At 47.1% G+C, this 24,623-nt stretch overlaps 1 protein-coding gene across 2 annotated transcripts; it reads right to left on the bottom strand.

Annotated features, from left to right (window-relative positions):
- Window positions 1-299: 299 nt before the first annotated feature.
- Window positions 300-23,689, bottom strand: LOC310828859 (receptor-interacting serine/threonine-protein kinase 3-like). 2 transcript variants are annotated; one of them, XM_083706813.1, is made up of 13 exons: window positions 23,406-23,689; window positions 19,478-19,689; window positions 17,072-17,429; window positions 15,636-15,796; window positions 14,955-15,004; window positions 13,067-13,240; window positions 11,665-11,747; window positions 10,588-10,765; window positions 8,538-8,623; window positions 7,977-8,040; window positions 4,400-4,482; window positions 1,971-2,052; window positions 300-734 (listed from the first exon to the last, which is right to left on the bottom strand). In XM_083706813.1, exons 2-13 carry the CDS (start codon window positions 19,621-19,623, stop codon window positions 625-627), a joined length of 1,575 nt encoding a protein of 524 aa, XP_083562939.1. In that variant the 5' UTR covers window positions 19,624-19,689; window positions 23,406-23,689; the 3' UTR covers window positions 300-624. The 2 variants fall into 2 exon arrangements, with proteins under 2 accessions (XP_083562939.1, XP_083562940.1); XM_083706814.1 differs by having other exon boundaries at window positions 23,210-23,689.
- Between the last annotated feature and the right edge of the window lie 934 nt (window positions 23,690-24,623).

Genomic DNA, 24,623 nt, shown 5'->3' on the forward strand with positions numbered 1-24,623 from the left:
TTTATACTTCTGTCTGAGGGAGACATATGCAGTAAATAAGGGGGGAGATTTGCAGTAAACTCGCTTCAGGTGTCCTTTAGCAGCCCCAAATCGGTGGCTGGCTTGCACTCTTTATAAAGACTTGAGAAATGAGATTATCACCCCTCTTTAATTGTCCATTCCGGGTCGCCCAACCACCACCACAGTGTCCTTTCTCTTGGCAGATCAAGATGAGCAGGTGACAGCAAAGGTTGCAAGGTTTTCAGCTGGGGCAATCAGAATAAGATCCACCATCTGAATATTGATTCCAAATCCCAAAATGCATTTTATATAATTGACTTTTATTTCTATTCATTGTATATTGCGTTCTTGTTTTACTGCTATGGCCAATGGGCTGATGCAAATAAACATTCATTCATCCCAGATTGGGTTTATGCAACCAAGTCAAAAGCAGTGCCACTTCTGGATTAGGTGGTGAGGGTGTGTATGGGCCTCGTGGCATGCTTCTAGAAGAGAGTTCTTGCGTCTTGATCAGAATTGCGTAGAGAAGAAAGATCACACTTATGCTTGGAATGTGCATTTGTCCCTTGAAGCGGAGGAAACGGAATTGTCCATAAGAAACTTCCCACAAACGGCAGGCATAGATTAATGCTCATTCCTGGGTTTGCTCTCATGAACCTGTTCCAGGACCAGGGTGTTATGGGTTCCAATTTGGATTCCTGAGATGCCATGGCCTGTGATAGTGATTCCACCATCTGGGGTAGGGGGGAGAAGAAGAGGCTGTTAGTTATCACCTTAACAACAACGGAGGTGACTTTCCAACAAGGTAGGGTAAGAGCTGTTCGACAGTGGAATTTGCTGCCAAGGAGTGTGGTGGAGTCTCCTTCTTTGGAGGTCTTTAAGCAGAGGCTTGACAACCATATGTCAGGAGTGCTCTGATGGTGTTTCCTGCTTGGCAGGGGGTTGGACTCGATGGCCCTTGTGGTCTCTTCCAACTCTATGATTCTATGATTCTAGGGAGAGAGGAGAGTCACAATCTCTGATTGGCAGGCCAGTGAGAGACATGGAAGAGATGGGCAACAGGCCTGATCCTGCACAGGAGTTCTCTGCCTGTCTTTTTCTGACTTGATTTAAGTCACTTCCCTATTATCTTTCTTCCTTCCTGTTTAAGGGGGGATCTTTGCTCCAGTCCTCACATATGCATTCAGAAACCTGCATCTCAAACTACACCCTTCCAAAAAAAATTGCAGTATTCCAAAAGATTTCAATTACAGCGGTACCTCGGTTTTCGAATGTCTCAAAAGTCGAATGTTTCGGTTTTCGAATGCCGAAAACCCAGAAGTAACTGCTTCGGTTTTTGAATGCTTGTCGGAAGTCAAATGTGCCACGCGACTTCTGTAGTCAGTTTTCCAGAAGTAAATGCTTCAGGAAGTAACTGCTTCAGTTTTTGAACGTTTCGGAAGTCGAACGGTCTTCCAGAACAGATTGTGTTTCAAAACCGAGGTACCACTGTATATGCAGAAACTCATCTATTAGCCATGGCATTCTGACACCACTGAAATCCTCATGATCATAATAGTTTTATTATTTATAAAACTGTTATTTATAAAGGTAATAAATAGTTTTATGATTTATACCCTGGTCATCTGGCTGGGTTGCCCCAACCACTCCAGGTGACTTTCCAACACATATTAAAAAAAAACATAATAAAGCATGAAACATTAAAAATATCCCGATACAGGGCTACCTTCATAGGTCTCCTAAATACGTTTTCTAAGATGGAATCTGAAGCAGGAACTCGTCAGATGACCTCAAATTTGTGGGGAGGTGCATACGGAAATAGACATCCCAGAGATAATCAGGATTCAAGTCATTCAAGGTTGTGATCCTCAGAACACTCAAGCTGGTACTGAACTGCTCTATTCTGGGCCGTAGTTGGTTGTACCACTGAATGGTATGGTTGGGTTTTGTCATTTCCTTTAGGTACTCACATTCCTGTGGAGCTCTAGGAGAACTAAAGTGTGGCAAGAGTGTGTGGTCCTGGGATACATCTTGCTGGGGTTGGTAGAATGACTGGAACACGGTGCCAAGAGGAGAAAAAGAGACAGAGGCAGAGAGAGAGATAAATAAATGGGCATATGAGTATGGAAAGAGAGAAAACAGTGCCCCCCGAAAGAAACATATCCTTGCAGGGTGTTTCCATCACCTCTGATGAAAGACCAGCACCGTAGGGCTCCTCCTCCTTGAAAGCTTTCCATTTCTAGCTGATCAATACAAGTAGTGTCATACCATGCATTTGAAACACAGGCAACAAACACTCAATGCACACAATTCTTCCCCCAAAGAATCCCAGGAACTGCGGTTTGTTAAGGCTGCTGCAAATCCTAGCTGTGAGGAGTAAGCTACAATTCCCACTTCGGAGGGAGCCATGTGATTTGAACGTTTGTTGGATGTGCTTCAGATGTATGGTGCATCTAAAACAGGGGGAAAGGAGTCTGTTTCCCCTCCACTCCTCCATCCCAACCCCCTTTCCTTTTCTGCTACATCTTTTAGACTATAAGACCGAGGGCAAGCACTGTCTTATCACTGGCTCTGCGAGCCTGTCTTTTTTTTGGCTGAAGTGTGGGATAAAGAATGCTTGTCAAATAAACATAAAATGTGAATAGGGAATCAACTTGGAGCAAGCTACCTTTTGGATGTAACAACAACAGTAATTTATTATTTGTATCCCACCGATCTGACTGCGTTGCCCCAGCCGCTCAGGGCTGCTTCCAGCACATATAAAAACGAAATAAAACCTTAAACCTTAAAAAGCTTCCCTACACAGGGTTGTTTTCAGGGCTGCACCCCCTTCAGCACCCAACTTGAAATCTTGTTTTTCTGTTTTTGTTTTTAAAAAAACCATTTCAAGCCATTGTGAGTATCTGTTATATATTCCACCATCCAAACAACATGGTATTGTTTTCTGCTGCATCTTCTGGAAAGCCAGAAGCGTGCTTGTCAGTCTTCCTCTCCGGCAGGGGATTTCTCAAGAAGCACACATCCATCATCCTTTCTTCCCCAAGCCCAACACAATCGATGATCTCGCCTCATCCAAGTACAGAAGCTGCCTATCTCTCAACCCCTTATTGCTTAAGTGATGCCGTAAAACAGTCCAAGGACCTTGGCCAAGAGATAGCCGGGAATGTTCCAGCCCTGGACTAGTGCCTGGAGAACAAAGTGGTCCCTGAAAACAGACCAGGCCATTCATTATCTACATTAGCAATGGCTGCCTTAAAAAGGACAACCATATAAACCTGGTCAATCGCAACATGACGTCAGCGATGGCTTCACAACCAGTAGGCTCACCACCTAGATCTGGTGGCCTGCCAAGGGCTTGATCAAACCTTCTGGTTTTGCCACCCTGGAGATATCATTCTGTTAGGCTGGCTGGATGCTGCTGAGACTGCATTGGACTTAGTGAGTCATAAGGTCATATGTCCCAACTGTCCAATATTTTACCCAGAACAGTACACTAGGGGCATTTCTACTATTAAGCAGAGTGAAGCAGTTGATGGTGGGCACTGGGGAACAGCAGCAGATTGCTACGTATTCAATTTATCACTATTGCATTTTCACTGCTGAAAAGAGATGCTGCCAGTCAAAGCCAAGTGGCTCCAGCTGAAATGGACCGATCCAACATATGACACAGTTTAGGAGGAGTCAACACGTGGTGGACTCCAACTCCCATCACCCATGACCACTGCTGGCTGATGCTGATGGGAATTATAGTAAGGTAAAGGTAAAGGTACCCCTGCCCGTACGGGCCAGTCTTGACAGACTCTGGGGTTGGTGCGCCCATCTCACTCAAGAGGCCAGGGGCCAGCGCTGTCCGGAGACACTTCCGGGTCACGTGGCCAGCGTGACATCGCTGCTCTGGCGAGCCAGAGCCACACACGGAAACGCCGTTTACCTTCCCGCTGGTAAGCGGTCCCTATTTATCTACTTGCACCCGGAGGTGCTTTCAAACTGCTAGGTTGGCAGGCGCTGGGACCGAGCAGCGGGAGCGCACCCCGCCACAGGGATTCGAACCGCCGACCTTTCGATCGGCAAGTCCTAGGCGCTGAGGCTTTAACCCACAGCGCCACCTGTGTCACGGAATTGTAGTACACAATTATTATTTTCAATGTTTTGTGTTTTATTAAGCTTTTAAATTTGTCACAAGCAGCCCAGAGTGGCTGGGGCAACCCAATCAGATGGGTGGGGTACAAATAATAAAATTATTATTATTATTATTATTATTATTATTATTATTATTATTAGGAGGCCACCCGCTGGCTACCCCTGGGTTAAGGAATCCTTTCATCTCTTTCCCAACCCCAACCCCCCTCCAACCATTCTCCTACCCTTGTTACCTCTCTGTATCCCCCAGTTCCCTTACCTGAGGTTGAGGCCAGAATCCAGGCAGGTAGGGTGGATACGATGGGACGGTATACGAGTCTGAAAGGGGGCGTCGCTTGGGTTCTTTAAAAAGACAAGAAAGCAATTCACTTTTCCCTTTAAGAAAGTAGTTTCCCATGCTTGACCAGGGTCAGCCAATGCAGTATCCCACATACGTACGGACTGCAACTCGCGTCCTCCACAACTATTGCTTATGGTGGCTGGGGGATGATGGAGGTTGTAGACCAAAACACCTTGAAGGTGCCATGTTGGCCCACCTCATGCTAGGTCGTCATTAGGCCTTGTGACAAGTGCCCCATTGAGAGTTGACTGAAGAGGGGGATTAACATCAACTCCCTAAGGCACTGAAAGCATTGTGTGAGGGGTTCACAAGGTTCTGGTGTCTAGCCGCCACAGCAACAGGCCACAAGCTTCCAGGCCACACATCCAGTGTCCATGTAAAGAGCTTGCATGTGCATCACAACATACATTTGTGGGTGTTCCTCCATGTGAGAGTGAAATATACTCGGAGTCAAGTGTGGATTTCATGCTCTTTATTCAGCTCATGGTAGTGAGGAATGGAAGTTTCCCCGAACTGTCTGTTTTATATACATTATTTACACAATGGGCCCCACGTGATTGGCTATTTCCGGGATTCACCTGTAGGCCAATCAGGTTGCGGATTCACTTCCACCTGGAGTTGGATTGGGTGGCTCCTGCAGACCAATTATACTGCTGCGTTCTGAATCCTATTGTTCTAGGACCAATCAGACTGCTGCGTTCTGAATCCTATTGTTCTAGGACCAATCAGACTGCTGCAATTTGGATCCTATTCAACTCAGTACATAACAGAAAAGAATTCCTGACCCGCTCAGGATTCCCCCTCATACAGGAGAGTCTTATGGGCACACAGCTTCTTTACATGGATGCCAAATATGTGGCTGAGAGGGGACCGTGGCAGGAAGCTAGCCATCACAAGCCTTTTATCTGTGCTTCATCTGGAACTCCCTTTCCCCCCACTTTCAGTCAAGGGTTCGGGACTTGAAGGATAAACTTGTCTGTCCTCTCCCCATCCCCTGACGCTCAAATTAATTCAAGATTTAAATATGGTTCTGGTGTAAACTGGAGTGGGGGGGGGGAAACTCAGCCCCGCCAACTTTTCCGTTCTGTTGCTGAAACTCGCTTCCCACAGGCATCTGACTGGCCACTGTGAGAACAGGATTCTGGACTAGATAGGCCTTTGGTCTGATCCAGAAAGGCTCTTCTTAAGCTCTCAAGGACAAACTGTTCACAATCTACAACTGGGAGGTGAACTTCAGCCTGTTATTCTACAAGACATGCTATATTCCCTTGATAGGTTCCTCCACTTATGGGATGCAAAGCCCCAAACCATTCTCCAGTGTGGAAAAACCCAGTTCACAGCATGTTGTGCCTCATTTTGGTTCCAACCTTTCTCCCTTCTTTGCCTAAAGCAGGAAGTCCCTCATCATATTAGAACTTGGGTTCATCTCATGAAACTTTTGGGTGGGACGTTTTAAGGCTAGAGGACAAGAACAAATTTTGCCATGCAGTGTATAATTTGAGGAACTCATCGGTACAAAATGTGGTGGTGGCCGTAAGCTGTAGGTTCTAAAATCCACTTTAGATTATTCTAGAAGCAGCAGTGGAGCATTATGGGTAAAGGGGGAAACAAGCGGGGCATTGTGGAGTGGGGAAGCGCTTTCCAACAACAGGGAATGTGATCGCTGCTGCTAAATTTGCACTATGCTTTGCCCCTCATTGTGCCCTTGCACACACACACACAATCCCTTAAAAAAATGTTCCCAGTTCCCAACTTCACAGCTTATGAACAGGGTGGTAAAGTTGGAAGGAGCTGTCAAATTTCTCTTCCAGACATGCAAGTGTTACAACCAGTTACACAGAGTTCTAATTCTCATCCACCTTGACCTTCATTCCCCAAGGCATTTCCCTTTTAAAACCCCCTTTTTTTACAATGAGGAAGCGCTCGGCTGCACTTAATTTTCTGAAAGGGAGCAAAAAGCCACAGCGGCACTGCAGAGACTTCCTGGGGACTGCAAGTGATAATTAAAATGAGAGCAGGCAGCCAAGCTAGTCTGATGACAGATGCACTTCCCACTAGGAACAGGTGTGGTGTTTCTCCCCCCCGCCCCCAAAAAAGTGGGATGAGCTTTTGCTTCTCTCCCACCATTACTCTTCTAATGACACACATATCTGGCTGCTCTGGCTCCAGCACAGATTTCTACCCCTTCCCATTCACTGGTCAAGCCCCCCAGAATCAAATGGCTGGACTGGTGGGAGGGAGATGGCTTCGCAGTTCTCAGAAAGTCCAGGCAGTCAGAGCTCCAAGCAGGTCATAAGCACTTGCCAATTTGGACTACAGTGGTGCCTCGCAAGATGAAATTAATCCGTTCCGCGAGTCTCTTCGTCTTGCGATTTTTTCATCTTGCGAAGCACGGCTATTAGCGGCTTAGCGGCTTTAAGAAAAAGGAAACAAACTCGCAATAACTCGCAAGACGTTTCGTCTTGTGAAGCAAGCCCATGGGGAAATTCGTCTTGCGGAACGACTCAAAAAACGGAAAACTCTTTCGTCTTGCGCGGCATTCGTCTTGCCCGGCATTCATCTTGCGAGGTACCACTGTATGCGGAATTGGCAAATCTAGCAGCCAAAATAAGAGAACCTAATGATGATTGTTTTGTGGAACAATGGAAGCTTTGGGGGCGGGGGTTATTTAAAGAAATACTATAGCATGATGAACTTGCCAGCAGGATTTGAATTATGAGTCACAGAAGGAATGAGATATTATTGTATTGTTGTAATGGTATATAAAAGATAGAAGATAGGGTGCAGCAAAGGGGGAGGGGGAAAAAACCCCATGGAAAATGGGTTGAGAGGTCGACAAAACGAAAGAAAAATTCATGATGTATTGGAGTCCTGAAAAGTGGCATCCTCAGTTTTATGTGCCAGCCTGCTATATTCCACAATAATAATGTCAGAGATGGTTTTTGTTGGTGTGATTTTTGCTGGTGCAGTCTTTGTCATGTGGAAGATAACCAATTATCAGAGTTTACCAATAGTCTCGAGAGATTTGCATTTCTTTCTCATTTTGTGAGATTTTATTTTGGGGTGTACAATGTTCAACTTTTGAAAATTTAATAGAATACACTTTTTTAAAAAAAACAACAACTCTCCAATTGGTGCTCTGCAGGAATGGCTAGCTTTCCTGGAGAGGACGTATTAGATGCCCAAAACGAGTAGGATTCACTTTGGAAGCCTGTATACCTGTCCAAATGAAGTGAGTATGGTTCTGAAGTGGATTCGCTGCCCAAGGGTGGCATGCCTGTGTCTTATCTTTACTCTGTATCCCTGTAATACACGGGTGGGGAGCTCCAGGCCCAGGTCGGCCCACATTTTGATTCTGACCACCACACACATTTGCCTTTGGCATCTGTCCGCTGGAAGGTTTTCCTGTAGGGAATGGGCCGTTAGGGTGAGAACAGTCCCCTATCCCTGCTGCAGCAGAAAGATCTACTTCCTTTTAGAAAGGCAGAAAAAATACCTGTATTCCTGGGCCAGTTTCGAATCTTCACCCCTTCGTGAGGAGGCGATCCATAGCCCGGGTCCTCAGCAAATTTGAAGAGTAAAGCGTTAACGTAATTGGAATTGGCCCCACATTTGAGACCCTAAGCATTCTGTTCACTCCAGTGACTTGCTGAATCGTTTTAACTATCTCAAAACAGGCAAACCCTGTAATCTTTCCCAGTCAAGAAAAGGCTGGTGTCCCAGTTGATCCTTCCAAGGTGAATTGGCAGGGCAGATGCCAGCACAGCTGCCATCTTGGATTAGATCGAACACGAGTGACACAGCCCCTGCATGTGTGTGCAGGGGATACAAGCCTTTTGTGCTTGTGTAAGAGCTTGGCCAGAAACCAGTTCAGAGCTGGTGGCCCTTCACCGTCCCTCACTGAGCCCTCACTGCCCATTTCCACCCCACACTTCCCACAGCAACCCCAACCAATGGCTTCTCGCCAAAGCCCCCAGCTTGTGCTATCCACTCCATTTCCCCAACCCATCCAACTCTCCTCAGCCTCGATGGGTAACACTGATAGCAGTGGCCTTACTTTCATGATCCGTGCACTGTGACTACGGTGAAGCCCAGATTTCCCTTCTCGGTTTATTTTGGAAAAGTCTCTCATGGGTACAGCCTCTGAAAAGAAAAGGAAAAGGCGGGTGGGTGGGAATAAAAGCAAGTGAACATAGTACATTCTGAAGAGGACATGGCATCACAAGGTGACATTCCCTCATGATTTGCCTGTGACAAAAGGGCAGTGTTGATGAGGCCTAAATCCACACATAGGCCAGCAGTGGCTGGTGCCCATTGGGGCTGGTGGAGAGGAAGGAAGTAGCTGGAACCACAGACAATGGCAGGCGCAGACACCTAATTCTAGTTTTGTCCCCCAACCTTTTCCCTGCTGAGTTCTACAAGGAAAACATCACAAAGGAGAAGCAAGCTGGCAGGTAGTTCTACCTCCTAAATGTAAGGCAGGCAGGTGGGGCTGGCTGAGGAGAGACTTGAGGTTTGTTGTGGCAGCTCCTCATCTCCATTGACCCACGCATACCCCACATTCCAGTTTTTCTATGAGGACCGAGCCCAAATGCTTCCTGTCCTCCAGGATGCAAAATTAGGGAGAATTTTGACAGAGGGGCAAGCAGAGATGAGGCAAAACACTGGACAAACATACTACAGTGCCACCAACAATCCAATTCAGAGCAAGAGCCATTACTTCTGCCTTTGCTCTGAAGCCTCGAGTGCAGGAAAAGACACCTGCTAGCCCCCTTCCTTTAGGAAGAGGGAGTGGATGTCTGAGGTGGCTGATAATTGTTCTCATGAAAGGGAATCAGGTTGTCCAATTTCTTATTATTGTGTTTTTTACAGTTAGGAAGAGGCACCTGCTGCATTTTCAACCACAGGTGCCCAAACAGTATGGCTACCCTTGGCGCTCACCTTGACTTGGGGGTGAGGAAGAGGACAGCATTTACTGTTTTCACACGTTCAGGTAGGTGGCCGTGTTGGTCTGACGCAGTCGAAAAAAATAAAAAAAATGTCCAGTAGCACCTGAGAGACCAGCTAAGTAGTTCTGGGTATAAGCTATCTTGTGCATGCACACTTCTGAAGAAGCCTGTGTATCTGAATAAGTGTGCATGCACAAAAGCTTATACCCAGAACTACTTAGTTGGTCTCTAAGGTGCTACTGGAACATTTTTTAAATTATTTTCAATTGCGTCAGACCAACACCTACCTGAAAATGAATGTGTGTGTGTGTGTGTGTGTGTGTGTGTGTGTGAATACAGTGGTGCCCCGCAAGACGAATGCCTCGCAAGACGGAAAACTCGCTAGACGAAAGGGTTTTCCGTTTTATTAGCTGCTTCGCAAGACGAATTTCCCTATGGGCTTGCTTCGCAAGACGAAAACGTCTTGCAAGTTTGTTTCCTTTTTCTTAACACCATTAATACAGTTGCGACTTGACTTTGAGGAGCAACTCATAGAACGCAGTGTACATAGTAGCCTTTCTTGAGGTTTTTAAAGACTTTGGTGATTTTTGAAGCTTTTCCAAAACTTCTTTTGCAGCCATTTGGTAAGTTAAGCTTTTAAAACTTTTTGGGGGGCTTTTGGATTTTGGGTTGGGGTGTTTGGAATTCAAGGACTTGGTGTTGGGGAGGGGTTTGCAAGAATCTGGAAGCTTGTGGGTTTTTTTCTGCATTTTTATGATTTTCTGTGACCATTGGGCCACTCTGCTGTTTTTTAAAAAAAAATTCTGGGTTTGAATTTTGAAATGCTCTTTACAGTATGTGTGACTTTAAAGAGCACTTAATAAACTCTTGTTGTACCAAATTTGGCTTTGTTTGGACTTTTTTTGACCATAGGAACACATTAATTGATTTTCAATGCATTCCTATGGGATTTCGTGCTTCGCAAGATGAAAAATTCGCTAGACGAAAAAATTCGCGGAACGAATTAATTTCGTCTTGCGAGGCACCACTGTAAATAAAACTCTTTCTCACTTCTGCACACCCATGATCTCAGCAAGATTTGTGCTGAAGTTTCCCTTAGCCAATTACTGTCTTAGAAGTAGAAAATGCTCCCAGACCCATTTCGCAAACCCCACTCACCATTTTCTCTGTGTGGAAACTCTTCCAGTCTTAAAGTCCTAAGCTGCTCCTCAAATTCATAGGAAGAGGTTAGCGGGACCTCGTAGTCCAAGGGCTTCGATACCTGACGGGCAGAACTGACTCTTCCTGATATTGTATCCAAGTTGACCCTGGTTTCATTTGAAGGAGAGCTCTCCATCTTTAAATGGGACCAGAGGAGAGAGAATACCATGTGACAGACAATTTGGAGGGCTTAAATCCAAAAGCACCACTCTCAAGTACCGTACTTGGTTTCTGACGGGGCAGTCTCTCCCCCCTCCCCCACCCCCAGGTCTTCATCACCCATTATGGACTGGCGGTGCTTTTTTTTCTTTAAAAAAATTGTTTAGGAGTACTCTCATTTTGACTCAAGAAAATCACCATTGTATAGTTCAAATCAGGGAAAATAAATACAGTAAATGGACAAAAGTGCAAAGATTCACAAAATGTTTAGGGGCATGCATACCCCTATACCCCCCCCCCCCGAAAAAAAGCACTGTGGGCTGGTATTATACCTAACCATTTTTGACCTTTAGCTTTAAAATGTGTAAATTACTTCCTTTGGTCTTCCAGATTGCTGTTTCTATACTTAGGTATTATTGTGTCCTCTTGTTGTATCACCTTTTTTTCTGCACAAGTATTGCCAGGACTAAATTCACAGCCAAGTATTTTTACATATGTTGTGTTTGTTGTTACGTATTTCTCATTTGTCTGAGAAAATTTCAATAAAATTGTTTTTAAAAATGATTGTTTTGTTGATTAAACGGACTTTTTAACCAATGAAGGAGAATGTCCACACTGTCGCAACTGGGAGCTGTTTTACCACAGACCAAGCAGATGGTGTGTGCATGTGTGTGTTTTAAATTACTGTATGTTGCAGCTTACTGAGGGGATATAACAAGGGAGAATTTAAAAACAACAGCAACCTGGCATAGATGAGATGATTCTCGTGTTCCCTTCCAGCTCTATGATTCTATTATTTCTCCTCAGTATTATCTATGCAAGGTAAAAATAGAGGGCTCCTACCACCTGGTGGCTGTCTGAAAAAGTGCAGCTTACCAAGCAATCCTGGACTTTGCGAACAGCGGCCACAATGTGACGTTTGTACTGGGAAAAGGCATCCTCTGTGTTTTCGCTGCACTCTAAGCAAAATGGGTGGGGGGGGATGAGAATGAGGGAAGGACTTTGAAAGACAATTGTAATTATTCAACATTGCTTGTAGGGTTACAAGAAGTTATGTAAGGAGGACTATATAAATTATTGTGGAAAGGATTAAAAATAGATGATGTAAGAGAGGATTTAGAGCAACAAGTATAGTTATAAAATGCAAAAATAGAGAGGAATTTAGAAAACCATTAGAAGGAGTTGAGGGAAGTCTTAGGCTGTGATAGCCAAAGATTTGTTATGAAGTTGTTATGATGGAAAATTTGTGGAAAAACCAACATATGTGTGTGTGTGTGTGTGTGTGTGTGTGTGTGTGTGTGCAGGGAAGGAACTACAGAGACCTCAAGCCATTTACGTACCCAGGGGTAGAGTGGGAGCTGTGCATTCAGAATCACACCACAGTTACAGGTAGCACAAACACCCTAGTTTTGCCAGTGCAAAAGTCTTTACCAACCAGCTGAAGAACAAGCGAGAGAGCCCCAAAGCCTAGGAGCACCCGCTGAGAAGACCCTCTACCTAGTACCCAATGCATGCAGCGTTGTTCCCATTCCGCTGCAGTTCAGGTTCTGCAAAGATGTTATTTGGCTCACTGTGGCTAAATTTAATAATGTAATCCATTACAGTGGTGCCTTGCAAGACGAAATTAATCCGTTCCGTGAGGCTCTTCGTATAGCGGTTTTTTCGTCTTGCGAAGCAAGCCCATTGACAGCTTAGCGGATTAGTGCTATTAGGAGTTTAGCGGCTTTTAGCAATCAGCTGTTAAGCGGCTTATCAGTGGATCAGCTGATAAGCGGCTTAGCGGCTTAGGAAAAGGGGGGGAACCCACAGGAACTCGCAAGACATTTTTGTCTTGCGAAGCAAGCCCATAGGGAAATTCATTTTGCGAAGCGCCTCCAAAACGGAAAACCCTTTCGTCTAACGGCTTTTCCGTCTTGCGAGGCGTTCGTCTTGCGGGGCACCACTGTACATTACTGCTATATAATTCCACACCATTCATTCTAATTGAGCAGAGAGTAAAGTCATCAGTAATGTACTGGGTGGGTGTGTGTGTGGAATGACAGCAAATAGTGGACTTTGGGGGGGGGGATTGATAACAGTGAATACTACTTGTATTCGAATGCCTGATTTCTATTCCTGTTTGCAAAGGGACATATGAACTGATGTGATTTCTGGTACCGTTTCCCATTTTGACTAAGTTATCTGTCGTGAACCACTATACCTTTTCAAATGAAATGTAAACATTATATTCCACTTGATGTTAGCACTCTCATGGGGGGGGGGGTGTCACATTTATTACCTCGGAAGGACGGTCTTTGGTCTTGGTTGTGATGCCAGCAGAGTTTCATCAGCCTGATCAAGTCTTCTAGTTTCAACACTCTACTGGCCATCCTCTCAAGCTCCTTAGTACTGGGCCTTTGGCCTTGGGGAATCAGTGACTTGATGATGGAGCTCATATTTCCAGGAGGAACATCTAAGCAGACACGGAAACACAGGTTGTATGCAAAATATTCTGAATGGGCTATGCAGATTTGCACAAGGCCCAGTATAATAGAGGAATTCATATGCAGTTCTCCGGAGTCCCAGTCCCAGTAGTATTGACTAGGGACGCGGGTGGCACTGTGGTCTAAACCACTGAGCCTCCTGGGCTTGCTGATCAGAAGGTCAGCGGTTTGAATCCCCACAACGGGGTGAGCTCCTGTCGCTCTGTCCCAGCTCCTGCCAACCTAGCAGTTCAAAAAAACACCAGTGCAAGTAGATAAATAGGTATCGCTGTGACGGGAGGGTAAATGGCATTTCCATGCGCTCTGGTTTCTGTCACGGTGTCCTGTTGTGCCAGAAATGGTTTAGTCATGCTGGCCACAGGACCCGGAAAACTGTGGACAAACGTGGCTCCTTCGGCCTGAAAGCGAGATGAGCGCCACAACCCCATAGTCGCCTTTGACTGGACTTAAACGTCCAGGGGTCCTTTACCTTTTTACCTTTTAACTAGCATTGACTACTCCATCCTGGCTCTTTTATAAGACATGACAATTTGTGGATTAATTTGCAAAATGGGGATGGGGCAGGCCAAATTTTGAGCAGTTTGAAGGGAGGGGATTTAAACAGCACATGGCACCTTAGTGTGGAAACAAAGAAAGCTGCTTCATTGTATTGTCTACACTGAGTGGCAATGGCTCTCCAGGATTTCCTACCTGGAGATCCCGTTGGGGATTGAACCTGTGACCTTGTACATGCGAAGGAGATGCTCTACGACTGAGTTACTGCTCTTCTCCAAAGGCTTCTCCTGGTTTCGTCACACATCGTCAAGGGCCAAATTTAATAGCTGAGGGAAAAAGCATGTGGTACAGTCCTCTTGAGAAGCATGCACCACATGATAATGCAGGGATGGGGGCCCTATCTGAATGGGCCCCTGAATCCAGCTAGCATCTCAGGGATGCAGGTGAAGAACATAAGAAGGACCACACTGGGAGCCCATCGAAGGCCAGCATCCTATCCTCACAATGGCCAACCAGATGCCTATCGGAAGCCAGCTAGGATGACCTGAGCGCAATGGTACTCTCCCCATTTGTGAGTCCCACTCACTGGTATACAGAAGCATATTGCCTACAACAGTGAGCAACATATGGACTGTTGCTGCCAAAGGCTGCCTTAGCTAATCCATGTCTAATCACTGGATAGGCCGGATCACACACAGACTTTGCAGCTCTCTGTTAAAGGTAAAGGGACCCCTGACCATTAGGTCCAGTCATGGCCGACTCTGGGGTTGCGGTGCTTATCTCGCTTTATTGGCCGAGGGAGCCAGCGTACAGCTTCTGGGTCATGTGGCCAGCATGACTAAGCCGCTTCTGGTGAACCAGAGCAGCACACGGAAACGCCGTTTACCTTCCCACCGGAGCGGTACCTATTGATCGACTTGCACTTTGACATGCTTTCGAACTGCTAGGTTGGCAGGAGCAGGGACCGAGCAACGGGAGCTCACCCCATCGTGGGGATTCGAACTGCTGACCTTCTGATCGGCAAGTCCTAGGCTCTGTGGTTTAACCCACAGTGCCGCTCGCATCCCCGCTCTCTGATAGGCAGCTACTTTCTTTTCCTTTCTTGCGATGGTTCTTCGGTGCCTGTTCCCATTAATAAATTGTCTGCGAAATCTCTGACAGGTAGAAAGAAACCGGAAGAAGACTCACTTGCGTAAGGGTCTTCGCCAGTGAGCAACGACCACATGAGAATCCCGTAGCTGAAGAGAGAGAAAAACAAGAGAATCAGGATCTCGGGAGAGACTGCCCTGCACATGATCCTCTTCCTATGTAGACCAACCTTTTCCATAGCCCCATTCCTTGCTCCATCTCACAAGCTTATCCAGCATTTATGAGCAGGGAGCTCGCATACTAAAGGGCTACGATCATACAGGCTGAGATTCTACCACTGAACGCTGGTAACCAATGCCAGACAGAAAGAAAAAGAGCACAGTAGAATTTATGGGACTACAGTGGTACCTCAGGTTAAGTACTTAATTCGTTCCAGAGGTTCGTGCTTAACCTGAAACTGTTCTAAACCTGAAGCACCACTTTAGCTAATGGGAGCTCCAGCTGCCGCCGTGCCGCCAGAGCACGATTTCTGTTCTCATCCTGAAGCAAAGTTCTTAACCTGAAGCACTATTTCTGGGTTAGCAGAGTCTGTAACCTGAAGCGTATGTAACCTGAAGCATATGTAACCCGAGGTACCACTGTACTGGATTACCCCATGTAGATATCAGTAGCTTTCATTCGGGAACTGGCTTGTCACCCCAAATGACCCTCAACTCTATGTTGCTCACGTAATTGCAGTGCCCCCTGTTGCCCAACACAGGCAATGCAACCCATGTTCACCTGTAGACATCTGTGCCTGGGGTTGGCTTGTAGTTCACATTGGTGAAAGCCTCAGGGGGCATGAACTCCAGAGTTCCGCCATACTCTTCCTCTTCCCTGGATTTGATGCTGACGTTCCGAGTGGTCCCTCGCTTGAACTTGGAGAGCCCAAAATCAGCCACCTGAACCAAGAGGATGTGGGGGGGATGGGGGAGGTGATGTAAGCAGTGGCTGGAGAATGAGATGCACCCATTTCACAGAAAGAAATTGGAACAACCTGAGTCATCCAACCTGTAGGCAACAACCTGAGTCATCCGCCCACGCAATTATACATTGCAGAAGACCGACTCCACCTTCTGTTACGTGATAGCTGGGATTGCCTCATGCAGAAGCAATTCATAAAACAAAATAAATAAATAACAACAATCTACCCACTTCCACCAATTGGAAAGCTAAGAAGACCTTTGATTTATGAGGCTTGTATATTGCTTTAAACTAAACAAAAGCCTTTATAGTACAATATACTGTAATGCAATATACTCAATACTATTTTTCTATTAAAAAAAGAACACACCATGAGTGCCTCCCTTGTTCTCTTATCAAGGGCACCCACCTGAATATATTAAAGCAAGCTGCTGTTACATGTCTCTTTAGTGATCTTAGGGAGCTAAGTGTGGTATAGTGGTTAGAGTTTTGGACTAGCACCTAGGAGACCAAGGTTTCAATCCCCACTCAGCCAGCCATGGTTGTTACATGGATGACATTTGGGGAAAGTGGGATATAAACATGGGATATAAATGTAATTAAAATCAAATCAAATCTTTGAAGCGCTCTTGCTAACCCTCTGAGGGACCTTGGAGTTCTGCAGGTTGGATTTTGGAAACCACTGCTCTATGTCAAACAGTTGTCCCCTTAAGACAAGGACAGGGAACCCATGCCTCTTCCACCAAAGACGTCATTTGACTACGACTCCCATGTTCCCCAGCCGTTGGGTCTTGCTGAGTGGGGCTGGCAGGAATTGGAGCCCAACAACATCTGGAAGTTCACAAGTTCCCCACCCTACAGGAAGTCAACTGATGGTCCTCGTACACGTCTAATCCCCGGGCTGGATCACTTTGCTAACGTTTGTAGAAATTATAAGCTTCACTTTCTCTAAGGTCAAACCGCCCTGTCTGTCTTCTTCTGGGATCGATCCAGCACGAGAAATGAGTTGCAGTTTCTACTTTCCAAAGCAGATCATGGTGCATCTGCAGCAGCACAACTGGATAGCTCAGCTGCAATAAAACATGTTCTTAGTCCTTATATTCCATGCAGGTCTTCTACCTTGTTTTTGTACCACTCCATAAGCTTCACTGAAAGTTTGAAACTCACTCAGAGGTTGCAGAGAATATCAGCCTGCACAGGCAATGACTCTGAACTGCCCACTCCCCTTACGGAACGGGAATGATGCAACTCACCCGGACGTGGAGCTCCTCATTCAGGAGAACGTTGCTTGGCTTGAGGTCCAGGTGTAACAGCGGGGGTTTGAGGCTGTGGAGGAAATTCATCCCCAGGGCTACCTGGTGGAGGATGCGGATTCGCAGGGCCCAAGGCACAAAAGGGACCCGGTACCTCAAGGCGGACAGGGTGCCGTTCTCCATGAACTCCATCACCAGGCCCAGATTCGAACCAGTAGCACCGCCAAAGCCAGCCAGCTTCGTGTCCGCTTCCACTCTGCCCACAAAGAGGCCAAAGAGACGCAGGACGTAGGTAAACCGTGCCTCTTCCATGGCCCGGGCTTCTTTCAGGAGTTCCTCCCGGGTGAATGATGTATTGCTGCAGGAAATGGTGGGGGGGGGGGGTAAAAGGGTCAAAAGTGAAGGTAGAATAGCAAGAGGAGAAAGGGTTTGGAGACTGAAGCTACTCTGAGAATGGCCCCAAACTGGGATTACCGACCTCATAAATCTCACAGCCCCTGAACCTGTCCAGACTGGAGTCACAAGAGGGGTGGCTGTTTGTGGACTGTTCAGTGTGCTGTGATGAAACCAATCCTACAATCTCTGGAAAGGTTTCTTCCCCTGAAAAAAGGGGACTCCATTTTCCAGCCTCTGCCTCAAGGTGGTTTAGAATTTCTTTAGAAGTATGTTGAGTGTGGAGCTAACAGGAAGTTAAACTATGGCACTCGCTCCCACAGGAGGCTGTGATTGAAAACCCACTTAGATGGCTTTAAAAGAGGAATGGATAAATTCATGGGAGAGGGAGCTATTGATGGGCCCACTAGCCACAATGGCTATGATTTGGCTCCACAGTTGTGGGCAGCCATGCTCCTGAATACCAGTTGTTAGAAACCACAGGACGCTTGAATCCTGTGTGCTGGTTTCCAGCAGGCATCTGCCACTGTGAGTACAGGATGCTGGACTAGATGGGCCTTAGTTGAACCGACCTTGTGATCCCTGCAAGGTGGTGTGTGTGTGTGTCTGTCTGTCTCTGTTGTTGTGTGTTCTTTTGATTAAGCATTTCTCCAGTGATTGCTAAACTGTCAAATGGACTCAGGTGAGAAAGAAAGGTTGGGAGAACCTTCAGCTCTTTCCTCTTCCCACCTCTTCTGCTCTTGATGAGCAAGACCACCTTGTTTATTTAAAAAAAACACTTCATTGGGGGGTGGGGAGATTTTGATCAGAGCAGCGGTTTCTGAGGAAGGGGGAAATTATACCTCTCCCCCATTTCTCCCTAGTGGAGAAATAAACACAGGTAACTGAATAGTACCAATATGTCCACCCCCCCAAAAAAAGGGTCTAACAGTAATGTGAGAGAGAGAGGGGTTTTAGATAAGGGGAAAAGAATGTCCATTGCATTGTCACAAATCAGAATTCTCTAATGGATCACCATTTCAGTCCACCATTATTTATTGCACGGCCTTCAGAAATATCTGCTTTAAAGGAGGAGTGGGAAGCAGAGGCAAAATTGGCCTGGGAAACAAATGTAAACTTAATCTTTATAGAATAGGATTTGCACACAGGATGTGGTCTGGGGAGAGTCCCAAGGGCCTCATAGAGAGGGCTGGGGGGCACATTTTGCCCCCTAGTGCCAACATTCCTCATCCATAGCATTTAGGACTTGCATTCCTAAAAGCTTTTATTCAATCTAAGGTAAAGGTAAAGGTACCCCTGCCCGTACGGGCCAGTCTTGACAGACTCTGGGGTTGTGCGCCCATCTCACTTAAGAGGCCGGGGGCCAGCGCTGTCCGGAGACACTTCCGGGTCACGTGGCCAACGTGACAAAGCTGCATCTGGCGAGCCAGAGCCGCACACGGAAACACCGTTTACCTTCCCGCTGGTAAGCGGTCCCTATTTATCTACTTGCACCCGGAGGTGCTTTCGAACTGCTAGGTTGGCAGGCGCTGGGACCGAGCAGCGGGAGCGCACCCCGCCGCAGGGATTCGAACCGCCGACCTTTCGATCGGCAAGTCCTAGGCGCTGAGGCTTTAACCCACAGCGCCACCTGCGTCCCCTTAGAATAAATCTAAGGTAGATTTATTCAATCTACCTTAGTAAAATTCATGTACATTGGAACCTCGGTTGTTGAACGCTTCGGAAGCCTAACGTTTCAGCTTTCGAATGGCGACAACCTGGAAGTGAATGCTTCCATTTTTGAACGCGCCTTGGAAGTCAAACGGCTTCCGAGGTGCATGTCTCCATTTTTTCAATGGATTTTGCTGACCGCCCATTGCGCCTTGGTTGTTGGACGTTTTGGAAGTTGAACAGTCTTCTAGAACGGATTACATTCAACAACCGAGGTTCCACCGTATGAGGGGAGAGGAACAGTACTTCCTTTCACTAACTCGCTCGCTCCTCACCCACCCAACCTCCACCTGCTCCCAGTACCTGTTGAGAATCTTCACGGCCACATCGATCCTCCAGTCTTCGTGTCGAGCTCGGTAGATGGTCCCAAAGGCTCCCCGGCCAATACACTGCCAGTCCCTCAGGTGCTGGTCAGTGATCTCCTCATAGAACTTGTTTGGAGCAGCCATCTTTCCCGAAGGGTCATCTGCCAGCAGCGAAGCTCACTCAGCGTTGACTCATGCTATAAGGCCTGCCTTAAAGGTGAGCAAAGGGGAAAGAAAAAGAGGCACCTTAAATGTCTTTTTTTTTTAATGAAATCATTTTTATTGGTTTTACAAATACAAAGTACAAATAAACATAAACTACAGTAATAAAAAGTAGTAAAAAATAGGGACGCGGGTGGCGCTATGGTCTAAACCACAGAGCCTAGGTCTTGCCGATCAGAAGGTTGGCGGTTCGAATCCCCACAACAGGGTGAGCTCGCATTGCTCAGTCCCTGCTCCTGCCAACCCAGCAGTTCGAAAGCACATCAAGTGCAAGTAGATAAATAGGTACCACTCCAGCGGGAAGGTAAACGGCATCTCCGTGTGCTTCTCTGGTTCGCCAGAAACGGCTTAGTCATGCTGGCCACATGACTGCGGACAAACGCCGGCTCCCTCAGCCAATAGAGCAAGATGAGTGCCATAGCCGCAGAGTCATCTGCGACTGGACCTAATAGTCAGGGGTACCTTTACCTTTATCTTTACAGTAGTAAAAACATATCTGTATAAAGAGATTCTCCGAATCTCAAGAATTCCCAACATCCCCTCCATGGGGTCTCATTTTAAACATCCACAACTGCATATTCATCCATACTCGTTTTTATATCAAACCATATTGTCCACAGTGATTTTTACACCACAAGTGAATCAAAATCCTGCTTTTTGTTTCCATCTGCTTACAGTGGTCTCCTAAGTAACTTAAAAATTTTCCCATTCTTTTATAAAGTTTTTATCCTCTTGGTTTCTGAGTTTTCCAGTCAGCTTTGCCATCTCGGCATAGTCCATTAGCTTGGTTTGCCATTCTTCTCTGGTAGGGACTTTGTCTTCTTTCCAGCTCTGGGCTAAAAAACATCCAGGTGCTTATATGTCCGTCTAGCCCAAGTGTAGGCAAACTAAGGCCTGGTGGGCCGGATCTGGCCCAATTGCCTTCTAAATCTGGCCTGCAGACGGTCCGGGAATCAGCGTGTTTTTACATGAGTAGAATGTGCCCTTTTATTTTAAATGCATCTCTGGGTTATTTGTGGGGCATAGAAATTTGTTCACCCCCCCAAAAAAAATATATAGTCCAGCCCCCCCACAAGGTCTGAGGGAAAGTGGGCTGGCCCCCTGCTGAAAAAGTTTGCTGACCCCTGGTCTAGCCCAAGCCCTCATAAGAGCATGTGGGAAGGCAGAGGCAGACAAAGAGGAGCAGACAAAATGGCAAGTGTGAGTTTGAATCCCTACCCATCCATGATCCAATAGTGTGGGGTTATTTTTATTTTAAATTTTATTTATTGCATTTGCGGGTGGCACTGTGGGTTAAACCACAGAGCCTAGGACTTGCCGATCAGAAGGTCGGCGGTTCGAATGCCCGCGACGGGGTGAGCTCCCATTTCTCGGTCCCTGCTCCTGCCAACCTAGCAATTCGAAAGCACATCCAAGTGCAAGTAGATAAATAGGTACCGCTCCAGCGGGAAGGTAAACGGCGTTTCCATGCACTGCTCTGGTTCGCCAGAAGCGGCTTAGTCATGCTGGCCACATGACCCGGAAGCTGTACACCGGCTCCCTCAGCCAATAAAGCGAGATGAGCGCCGCAACCCCAGAGTCGGCCATGACTGGACCTAATGGTCAGGGGTCCCTTTACCTTTACCTTTTACCCCACCCTTCTTCTCCAAGGAGCCCAACATGGCATGCGCAATTCAATCCCCATATACACCCTGTGAGGTAGGCTAGGCTGAGGAGCAGCGACTGGCCCAAGGTCACCCAGTGAGCTTTATGACGGAGCGGAGATTTGAAACCTGGTCTCCAAGGTCCTCATCCCACACCCTAATCCAAGGCAGTCCAACTTTTCAAACCAAGTGAGTCGCAAGAGTACTTTGACATGGAACCCACAGGCTGGTGATGGGGGGAACCAAGGCCAAAATTTGACACCCCCCCCCAAGTCATAGCGCTACCTTCCCAGAGGCACTGGGAAGTGTGAGGCTCTAGCAGGGTCCTAGAGCCCTCCCACCAGTGTAAGAATACAGTGCTACCTTGGGTTACAGACGCTTCAGGTTAAAGACTCCGCTAACCCAGAAACAGTACCTCAGGTTAAGAACTTTGCTTCAGGATGAGAACAGAAATCGTGTGGCGGCAGCAGGAGGCCCCATTAGCTAAAGTGGTGCTTCAGGTTAAGAACAGTTCCAGGTTAAGAACGGACCTCCGGAACAAATTAAGTACTTAACCTGAGGTACCACTGTATAAGCTATGTGCCAAATGGATCCTTAAACCAAGGTTGCAGTTGCCAAAAAGGAATGTCTAGTTGCCATTTGGGGGTAAGACTGATTCCCAGTTAAACGTCTGGCTAGTTCAGACAGTAACACCTTGCGGGAGGTTAAGGGCTCGATCCAGGGGCATTCCACATATATATTGCTCTATTCCTACAGGGTTAGTGCATGAAATCAGTCAAGATTCAAGGATCCTCAGGCACGCACCTCCAGATGGTGAAGGTGTCAGGCGCCATCCTAGCACCCAGTCATCCCTCACTTGGTCTCAAGTGGTCAATAGCCAGGTGCTAAATGCACCTGGCGCCTGGCTAATTTCAAACACTGCCTCCCACCTCCTTCCCAAAACTCAGAAGGGAGGACTCTAGGACCCTGCGTTGGCCAGCCCTGCTCTAATCAGAGCTTCAAAAGGTTTCCTGCCCTTTCCCCACTTGCCTTTTGGGGATGCCTTGTTGAATTTTTGGCAGTTTGAGATCCTTGGAGAGGGCTCAGCTCTCTTGGCACATTCTCCAGGATTTCTTTTTGCATTTACACAACGGAGCCAGTGGTTGGGCCTGGGAGACCTGGGTTCAAATCCCGCCCTCCCCCATCAGCCATGAAGATCACTGGTTCCCTAGGGCCACTTGCTCACACCTCAACCCACCTCACAGGGTTGTTGTGAGGATGGGGAAGAGGAAAACAAGGCACACCACCTGGAACTCCTGGGATAGAAATTGGATAGGTCCAGTCATGACCGACTCTGGGTTGCGGCGCTCATTTCGTTTTACTGGCCGAGGGAGCCGGCATACAGCTTCCGGGTCATGTGGCCAGCATGACTAAGCCGCTTCTGGCAAACCAGAGCAGCGCACGGAAACGCTGTTTACCTTCCAGCCGGAGTGGTACCTATTTATCTACTTGCACTTTGATGTGCTTTCGAACTGCTAGGTTGGCAGGAACAGGGACCGAGCAACGGGAGCTCACCCCCTTGCGGGAATTTGAACCGCCAACCTTCTGATCGGCAAGTCCTAAGCTCTGTTGTTTAACCCACAACGCCACCCGCATCCCACATGGGATAGAAAGGTGCCAATCACACAATGAACACCTGAGTGGAAGGGGGACTCAGGACAGGGCAGCATCCGATGCTTGTTATCTGGGTCGCACCTGGAGCCCTGACCAAGTGTGATGGGCCTAGGGCTGTCTGAGAGTAAGGGAACATGCGGGAGAAGCCCGTGGGTGCCTTATTTCCTGCTATATGTAGGCACAGGCATGTTCAGTGGCTTTGGAAACCTTACCTGCCCAGGACTGAGAATGAGACAGCCACGTTGACTGGAAATCCTGGACCAAGTCGCAGCGATCATTATGGGCTGGCGGGGGTGCAGGGTGGAGAGGCAGAAAGGAGCCTGAGGATCCAAACTCTCTCCCTCGCTTTTGCTACTCCTTTTGCAGGTAGACTGAGCCCACTCAACTCAAACCCCTTCCCTCCATTACCTCTTTTTTTTTTCTCTCTCTCTTTTCTGGAAGCGTTCCTTGCGGCAGGGAAACCTCTCAATTTCAGGCCTCACCCTCGGCAGACATTGCAAGCTTAATCCCACTTCCCTTCCGGGCGAGGAGCAGATTCAGCGCTGCCAGGAGCTTCCCCTTTACTTTCTGTTTCACAACCTCTTTGCTGTTCTCTCCCCCTTTTCCGCTTCCCCTCCCCGCTGTGGAAGAGACTCTCATGACGGACAAGCTCGAGCTTCAGCGCGCAGCAGGTCCCAGGTTCAAGTCCTGCCATCTCTGGCTAATGACACCAAGCAGCGGATAAATGGGAGGGGCGCGTTCAGTGGACAGCCCCTCTCCACCCCAATATTGAAAAGCCAGGTTCCAGTGCTGCTCGTCTCTTTTTAGAAAGAACGGAGAGGATTCCTGCATTGCAAGCGGTCTGATCCTAGTTGACCCCTTGGGTACCTTACAACTCAAAAAAAATAAAAATAAAAGAAGATGATTCGCACAGAATAGATCAGGCTTTGAAATCAAAGTTGGAGCTCAGCAACCGGACCGTGGTAGGAAAAGAGAGCGCGGCTTTGAGCCTGTGCAGAGAGCGCTTTCTTCTCTCAGCCAGAGCCTGGGCAGCTGAGCAATTCTTCCCCCTCGCTCCTCGTAGATATGCCTTCACCGGCATATCATCAGAGGATGACTGTTCTGCATGAATTCAAAACCATAGAACCTTAAGTCTACCCTCAAGTCCAGGAGAGAGAAGGCAATGGGAGAAATGGCTGGAAGTAGATTTCTGCCTTTTCGGATAGCCCATAAAACGTGGCAAATTTTGTTGGGGTGTTACAGATAGGTAGCCGTGTTGGTCTGCCATAGTCAAAACAAAAAAAATTCCTTCCAGTAGCACCTTAAAGACCAACTAAGTTAGTTCTTGGTATGAGCTTTCGTGTGCATGCACACTTCTCCAGATACACTGAAACAGAAGTTACCAGACCCTTCTATATAGTGAGAAGGTGGGGAGGGGTATTACTCAGAAGGGTGGTGGGATTGGGTGATTGGCAGATAGCTGTGATGAGCCTGTTGACGACTCTTAACGACTGCAATAGGTCTTACAGGAAAAAGCAAGGGCTGAGAAGGTGAAAAACGGCTTTGTCATGTATACAATAATATACACATTTTTTTTTTTTTGCAAAGCATGTTTCCCTGATGTATTTTTGTGTGGTATTTTCACTA

Source organism: Podarcis gaigeae, assembly GCF_964106915.1.
Source record: "Podarcis gaigeae genome assembly, chromosome: 13".
NCBI classification, from domain to species: domain Eukaryota; kingdom Metazoa; phylum Chordata; class Lepidosauria; order Squamata; family Lacertidae; genus Podarcis; species Podarcis gaigeae.

Excerpts from the sequence above, each read along its gene's own strand:
- LOC310828859 (XM_083706813.1), bottom strand. The coding sequence starts at position 19,623 with ATGGCTGCTCCAAACAAGTTCTATGAGGAGATCACTGACCAGCACCTG. Across the intron at positions 15,005-15,635 it reads CCAGGCACAGATGTCTACAG|CTACGGGATTCTCATGTGGT; the intron begins GTGAACATGGGT and ends CTCTCTCTTCAG. Across the intron at positions 735-1,970 it reads TCCTAGAGCTCCACAGGAAT|ATGGTGGAATCACTATCACA; the intron begins GTGAGTACCTAA and ends CCCCTACCCCAG.